This window comes from Corvus brachyrhynchos, unplaced genomic scaffold, assembly GCF_000691975.1.
Source record: "Corvus brachyrhynchos isolate BGI_N302 unplaced genomic scaffold, ASM69197v1 scaffold175, whole genome shotgun sequence".
Taxonomy (NCBI): domain Eukaryota; kingdom Metazoa; phylum Chordata; class Aves; order Passeriformes; family Corvidae; genus Corvus; species Corvus brachyrhynchos.
In genome coordinates, this window is record NW_008238448.1 from 1,951,442 (window position 1) to 1,959,944 (window position 8,503).

Consider the following 8,503-nt stretch of genomic DNA (forward strand, 5'->3'; position numbering starts at 1 on the left):
TGGTGTGCTTTGAAAGCCCCAATGACCCCTTCTTCTCAGCAGGCAAAGAGCCTGTGCACACCCAGGCTGTGCCTGGCACAACAGGGCAGAGCCTGGCACCTCCAGGGGTACCTGATGTAAACAGATGATGGAGGGATCACGCTGCAGTACTTTTCCTGACCTTCAGCCAGAAGGTTTGTTTTACCTAGTTTGAAGCTCCTCCTCTTGGAGACCACCCAAAATGTCTTTGTACAGTTCAGGTTGTGTCTTAATCACGTGGCCAAACTTAAGCCCTGCGGCTCTTTTGATCTCTCATGGTTAATCAAACTTCTCGGTCACTTTGCCACTGTTGATGCTGCTCTCAGATGCAGGGACTGCTACAGAGAGAAGAAAAAATTATCAAGAAATAAATGACGAATAACATCCACATAATGCAGATAAACCACCACCACCAGTATTCTGTCTCTTTGCTGGGAAAATTCTACATGTCCCAGGTTTCCACTACACAGGGTCGTTTTATATTAAAAAAATAATGTAAATTAAAAAAATAATGTAAACTATATCGCCAACCCTACTGTATAAAATAACAGAAGGTTACAGACTATGCAATGAGTAGCCAGGCAACCAGACTTCCTGCATGACAGTTCTGGGAAATTATGATACTGTGCCAGAGCCTGACAGCAGCCCTGGGTTACTGCCTCCGAGCAATGCCTCCAGGCTGCTCTTCCTACCATGCAATTCATCACTGTTCTGCTGCTCACATCAGCATGCTCTGAATGCCCAGTGTCAAGCTTTGGGTCAGGGTGCATTTCACGCCACCTTTGCACTGATGCAAAAGTGATGCCACAAAGTGGCAGGAAAGAAGGCGTTGGGCTTTCAGACTAGGAAACATTGAAAGAATGGATGGAGAAAATCCCATGCCACTGTAAGAGAAAGATTGTTTTTGGAAAGTCAGTAGTGCCCAAATAGTTTATGCTACAATAGTTAATTAATATTTTTATACTGCGCCACTGTGATCCATGAGAGATCTTACACTAGATGCTGTATGAAGAAGGAGTTTTTTCAGGGGAATCACACCTGTTATGCCATTTGCTTTGACAGATAAAAGCCCCAAAACAGTCTTCTCATCTCTTCTTTAGGGTACTTTTTATGTGGAAAGATTATTTTCAATAAAAAATATACTTGACTCTTGCAATACCCTCCTGACTGGTACAGTGCCATCATCCAGAAGAAACCTCTCTCAGATTAATTCAGCATAGCCTGCTAACAGCACTTAAAGATCTTTTTGTTCAGCATTATAAAATTGTTTGTCTCCTGAATATAAGAGTTTCACTTCAGGCCCTGCCAAGGTCAATATGCAAGATAAATACTCTCCCCCATCATGGCCTAGTGGGAGGTCTCTTAAGCACCTCAGGTGTTGCAGGTTTGCCATATAATCCCTGGGGAAACATGAGATCCAATGTTTCACAAGTTAAATTATGTCAGATTTCAGAATGCAAGCAAGATTTTACTTCAACTACTCTGTTCTAACCCTCTCTGATACAGAAAAGAAGGGATCCTCTCTTAATCTGGGGTACTTTGACTCACAGCAGTAGAAAAAAGAAATCAATATTTCTTATAGGAATTGCTGCAAGAAGAGATTTAGTTGACCAAGAGTTGTCACACCAACCTCCTCCATGAAAAGTTAAGTGCCTGGAACTGAGGAGGAGGGGGATTGGGAACGGTGAGTGGGCGAGAAACACCATCATTCACTCACCCCTAAAGCAGAAAGAGATCAATTTTATCCATTTTAAGACTTCTCTCCCTCAGAGTATCTTCCTTAAAAATCACTTTCCCCCCCCTTAAAAATTGATGTATCTTTAATAGCAATAATGTCAATACTTATTTTTGTTCTTGTTTTGCCAGTGAAAGTCTGTGCCACTTTGAATAATCTTTTCTCCAAATGAACCCATAAGTTTAGCTTTCATTGTGTTTGGCCCGGAATGAATATGTGCCCCGATAAAGTGCAATGACATTCGCTGAAATCTAACTACATTTCATTTGGCAAAAGCATAATTCAGAGGTCTACATATTCCTCAAAACATCTTGGGTATTCAATTAAGTTCATAATGAAATAGGAGTCATTCATAGGAATAATCTGTTAGCCTAAATCAGGAACTTTATACCTGAGGACACACACTAACACATTCATGAAAAGATGATGTGAGTTTATCTTGGTTGGACTCTATCTGTACATTTGTGTCAATCTGCAGCATTTCACTGTCAGTACAGCTACTGCTGTCTGCACTACCAAGCTAGAACAGACTAATTAAGTCTAGTTAACTCTGAGTCCTGACCCCAATGTGTCCAACAAACCTCCAGACAGCTAAGGAAAAACTTGCCCTTTTTAATTTTCAGCAACAGTATGAGCTATTGAGACTTGTCAGAGATGCTGCCATCTAAATATGCTTCACAAACTTCTGAGTTTTGACTGCTTCACTGTATTTCCTGAATGCATTGTGCCTGCAATTTTCCTCCTCTGAATCACACAACTCATCCATGTCAAAATAAATTTATCACCTATTAATTTCCATTCTTCTGCTCAGACAGTTATTTCACACCTCCAGCAGAAAAGGGCAGTGCAATGGCAGGGCATCAGGCTGGTAACCTAGGAAGTTACACCATTCCCTCCCTCTTCAGTATATGCACTTGGCAGTCTTCTGAATAGATTTCTGGCAAAAGATAAACCAGATACATTTTTTCAGTTTTAAGAGAGCTCTTCCCTGAGTTCATAGACCTGGTGTCCACTTTGACTCTTTCAGTTTAAAGAAAGATGCAGTTTTTCTTGTTCTGCTGTAATTGATGAAGGCTCTTTCCTAAAAAACATTTCATGGGGAAGTTAAACCCTACACAGAAAACATTTCACAAATGATGAAAAGTTGTCACCTTTGACAATTCCATTTTCAAGAGAAAAGAACAAACCAGAAAACAACAGACCCGAAAATAAGCATGCTTTAAAGGACTGAGAGGCAATTCTTAAAGGAAACTGAATCCATGTATCTGACACAGCAGTGATACAGCTGGATAGAGCTCCACTTCTTGACCATCCATGTCAAAGATTAAAAAATAAAACAAGTCAAGATACTTTCTAGTGTGGAGTAACCCAATCTCTCACAGAAAAGCTCTCAACTTGATTAAACTACTCCATCCTGTCTTTCAGTCAAATTAAACTCAGTTTTGCTTTCCCATAATTCTACTCTATGGTGCCTCCTTGCTACCAGCAGAGTGGGTGTATTTTTCCACAAGAAAGTACTGGCAGAAGTGCAAAGGAAGTGTACTTATCATCATGCTCTCACCCTAATGCCCAACTAAAACAAAAGCTGAGCAAACCAGTTGTTTTCATGTTTGGTAAATCAGGTGGCCAGCACCAGCTCTCTCCCACCCCAACCTCATTTGAAACTGATGCCACTCGTCAGCAGCAGCACAGCTGCTCCCTGAGTGCTGCTCTGTCAGCACAGCACCGCAGTCTCTCATTAGGACAATGTTAATTTAATTAAGAATATTTTAACATGGACAAAAGGCAATTAAAAAGCCTGTCAGTCATTGTATACAGTTTCCCAACTTCTGTTCTTTGAATATATGAGCTCATCACAAACCTGCCACCGATATACCATGCTATCAGTCAGGCTATCAGTCCTCTTTATGACACAGTGTCTGTAGCACACAATGAACACCCTCTCCACCTCATACATTTACTCAGCTCAGTGGCAGAGTTTCATCCCCAACCTACTTTAAAAAGGTGGTTGCTTTTTGAAATTGCCTTACACTGTTCTCAGATTACAAAAAGAACCCTGTCCAACAGACTTCAGACGTGGTTCTTTTTAAAAAATACACCTACAGGATTCCTTCTGCAGCCTGAAAAGGGAACAGAGCTAACACCTTGGACACCTGGTGAACACAAGTACAATCTTCCTCCCATAAGTTCAGGTTAACAGCAGTTAGCATTGTTACATGAACAGCTATGCCTGCGGGAAGGTGCTCCAGTGGGACCACTGGTCTAGAGGATACCTGTTTGCAGTACCAGCACATGGACATCTGAGAACTGAAACAGCCCTCGAGTCTGCCAGGCTAAACACCACACTGAAGCCAGCAATCTGCAACAACATTGCTCTTTAATGCCCAGTCTAGTAAAGTCTCACACTCAGCTCTGCCAAAATCATGCTATCAAATGCCAGGTTGTCATATCCCACTGATCTGCACTGGAATACACTCCCTGAAACACATCCAAGAAATGCCACAAAAGCATGCACCTAGAAGTGGCAAAAATAATAACCCCAGAAAACAAAAAAGGGAGGTAACAATAGGAGAATTCATTGGAGGAACAGCAGCATAACAGAGCAATGACAGAAAATCAAGCCCTAGTAGGGTAGAGAAGTCATGCAGAGCAAACATGACTTCTGTCATTGTATTAAGGATCTGGAAAGACAGACAAATCAAGCACTGGAGCACATAGTCAAGTTTTCTCTTACAGTTCAGTATGGAAGTTTCCAGCCAAAACAATGATATTTGCTATAAGCTTCAGTGTCTTGCCTCAGTGTTCATTTGGGGGCAGATCAGATGCAAAGTTTTCTTTCTAAGTGACGGTTTCTTACTCACCATGAATCCTAATAAAAGACACAGGGTATGAGACACACCCAGAAAATACCCAGTCTGGATTGCTTCCATTTACTTTTCTTCTTCTGTGTCCAAATTGATATTGCTGCTCTTGACAGATGCTTTTAACAAGAGGAGTGCCCAGCTTGGTCCACAGCTAATAATGCATTATGATCTTTGCTGATGGTTGGATTTACTCCACTGTTCAGGCAGCTGTCTAAACTACTACTCTAAGTATGATATTCAGCTTGCTGCATTAATGTCGGATTTCCTGTGTGCAGTTTTAACTGGAAGGAAATTGGCCTGATCACAGGCTGAGTGAGAACAACGTTTATACCCTTGGAGGTGGTATAAAGAGGAGAGAAACAATAACTGGCTGGCATGAAACAGAATCTGTGTCACAGGGGAAAAATGGACACTTGCATCCTTCAGGATTCTAGTTGGCACCTTTCCTTTCAGCTCCAAGCTGAATGTTTGCCATTGGAAGACACAGAAGTCTTGCTCTGTAGTTGTATACAAATCCCAAAGACATTAAGGGAAACAGCAGGATATAAAAGCTGGCTAAAACCAAAAACCCTGGGCATGAAAAACCAACACAATCAACATCAGTGTTACTTCTGGTAAATGACAATTGACATAGCTGAGAGTTGAAAAAGGGGGGCAAAGAAAACCAAGGAGAGAATCTGCTACATTCTAGAAACTGCTCATTTCTCAGGATACCCTTATGTCATGAGTGTGCCACAGGACACTTGTCACATTAAACAACTGCCCACAAGACACAGATGTATATCTGATAATCTTTCCTTTGGCATGAAATGTTCTGCATGTCATGCTCTGAACGCCTTCCCAGAATGTGAGCTCTTGGCTCACTAATGAGACGTGTCCCTCATTTACGCATGACTGGGCCTTAGACTTCCCGAAGAGGCCAGACCTACCTGAGGGGCTCTGCAAAGCAAACACCAGCTTCAGGAAAGGCAGTAAACACGAAAATACCTCTTAAACAAATAATTACACAAGCGCAATACTGGGAGAACGGATACATTCCAGACTCGCACTAGTTGAGAGTTTCTGGATAACAAATTAGTTCAGCAACACTTGACATTAATCCCTTTGTTCTCTGTACATATTAAATTGCTCCCATGTTGTCTGTGGTTAACAGATAGAATATGGGGAGCTGTCTGTTACCTGGAAGTACTCTGAATAATAAAGAAAGAGTCCAGTTTCTATTCTTTTTTTAATGGTAAAAACCCCTTCCATGCTGGCAGTACATTCTAAATGCCTACACAAACATTTTATTTGACTTTGCAGGTCTCCCAGGTTTCCATAGCCCTTCTTTCCCCTCTGAATGGGTCTGAAGTTAAAACTCTTCCAGTGATACCTGACTGTAACTCCCACCTGCACTGCCAATATTCTCCAGCCATCCTGATATTTGAAGAAACCCACTTGGAGACTGAAGACTCTGGATTTTTTGATTAAGCTACAGTAAAATATTCCTTTTAATTAAACATAATTTTTGTATAATTAATCCCCACAGAAAGCATTAATTTACCTTGCTATCTCAGATTTCCCCAGAGAAAACCTTTACAGTTCAAATGATCCCTCCATGTATCATCATAAATTATTGTACCTCAGTAATGCAGCCTGCAAGTACAAAGAGCTTCCCACACGCTGGTTCTGTCAAAACAGAACATATATGCCACATACAGCACACACATGAATTCCAGCCTTCAGCAAAACAAATCCTGCCACAAGATGCTCCAATGTGAGCCAATCTGTCAGCATCACCAAGACTCTCTCCTTCACAGCTCTGGTGTTTCACATATGTCAGCAACCCAGGAACCACCAGTATGAGCCAACTCAACAACAATCTGGTGACTAGGCAATCTAGTTTCCCAGACTTGCCCTCTTTGGAGAACTGTTCCTTGAAGTTTTTACCTATTAAAATGAAGGCTGTTTTCCATTTTCATTAAAACTGCAGGATTTTTCTTGGTGTACTTAGAGATGTGCAGTGCAGTGTGCACAGGGATGTTTATTTGAGCACCAGCTCTGTTAATTTGCCTTGGAAGAGGGAAGAAGTACTCCACCATGACAGCAACTTGGGGATTCATTTCATGCAGCACCAACAGCTCTCATGTGCCCTCCCAGTTCTGCTGCTGTGTTGGGAACAGTTGTACCAGAGAGGGAGTAATATTTCCCCAGCAGCTCCTCTCCATGAGGTCAACTGGACAGATACCTCCATATGTCTGGGGGGAAGGGAGGGATTGATAAATATAAATGAATTTTAGTCTATGCTAAAATACTTTTGGTTTTGCCTCCTGACTGAGGCGTGAGTTCTGAATAGCCCCCTAATATCTTCCCACAAAATAAGTCTAGTCTGTATTATAGGGCACAGGGGCATACTGAAATAACTTTTCCCTGTAGCCATTTGAGCTTCAAAAAACTCACAGAAATTGCTGTCAATTTAGCCAGCATTTACTCTTACTATCTGCCATTTGTACAGGTGAGAGCAGCATTTCTGACAGGACGGATTTTCCCTCTCTCAAGTTGTTCTTTGATTTCAGAGAAATTGCCATTTATAATTAATTGTTATGTCATTAGGTTTGGAAGCATTCTCTTTAAAAAAACTCCTTAGTTTTCCACTTGGAATAACAGATGGCACAACTATTCAGCCTCTAAAAACATCATCTCCTGCTTCCAGGAGGATACATGTACCAGGGAAACGAGGCAGGGGAAGTAGGCAGGCAGAGACAGCCTGTGTTCACACACAAGATAAGAACCAGGAGCGTGCAGGACAGGCCTAAGAAGGAACCAGGGTTAGAGACTGAGCACTTGCTGAATGAGTTTGACTGAGCAATGGACAAATTTGAGTAGAATATCTGCTCTCCTCAGAGTCTCTGTTTTCTGCACACTCCTTTGTTTTCACTGACATGAGCTGTGCAAACTTTTAACCACCTTGATGACAACAATGAACATCAACTTCCTTAGTATGTCACTTTTAAAAGCTACAATAAATAATAGCTTTTGGTCCAAAACCTGTTTTCCTTCTAAATATTGCAAAAATATGCTTGGATAATTGTTACTTCTTGACTGCAAGCAAGAACAATCCTATAGTGGATGCACTTACGTATGAGAAATCCCATGGTTTCTCAAGCTCCATGAAGAACACTAAAAAAACACCCAGAAAATCCCCCAAAACCCAGGCACTCAAATAGCTGGTAAAAAAAATAGAAGAGGGAGGGGAAAAAACCACTTTTGAAGTGTATTATGTACATGTGCACTCAGAGACAAAACCTACCTACAGTATGATCCTTCTAGAATTTAACTTATAGTTTTGGAGAGTTTGATATGACCAAAGGTTACAAGCCTTTCTTGCAGCCAGACTTGCCTGCCTCTTCTGTGAAGCTCCCACTGAACTAGACTGGAGCGGGGGGAGGATGATTACTTACTGTTTTGTACTCCAGGCAGGCTTTCAGCATCAGCCAAAAAGTAATCAGCAATTACAAATTGTACTATGTGACAAAGACCATGGTGAGCACTGGTTGAGCATTCTGGCTGCACACTGTCTCCTCGGCAAGAGTTAATGAAACAATTTTTCTCCTTGGAAGCTACATCACTTCTAAATCTGAGTAAAGGCAGCCTTTACACAAGCAGTACCTCCCCTAGAGCAGGTCCCTGAAACAAAACATTACCTAATTGTAGACTGCAGCTCCACCACTACAGCCAAGAAAGGCTCCTCCGACCTCTGTGAGCAACTGCTCACAAAAGGGATGTGCTACTTGAATAGGAGAAGTTCCAGGACTGGTGTGTGTACTCTCAGGGCTGTTTACGTCCCTTCAACGTCTTTGGTGGGTGGCCTCAGTTTTGGTTTTGATTGTTTTTTCCCCCTCCTCTT

At 41.7% G+C, this 8,503-nt stretch overlaps 1 protein-coding gene across 1 annotated transcript in view; it reads right to left on the reverse strand.

The window, feature by feature from the left end:
- Nucleotides 1-286: 286 nt before the first annotated feature.
- The window catches only part of TBCK (TBC1 domain containing kinase), a 112,247-nt gene continuing 104,030 nt past the window's right edge, over nt 287-8,503 (reverse strand). Inside the window, exon 26 of the mRNA XM_017736749.1 lies at nt 287-356. Coding sequence (XP_017592238.1) covers nt 315-356 — 42 coding nt within the window. The 3' untranslated portion in view covers nt 287-314. The remainder of the gene's footprint in view (nt 357-8,503) is intronic.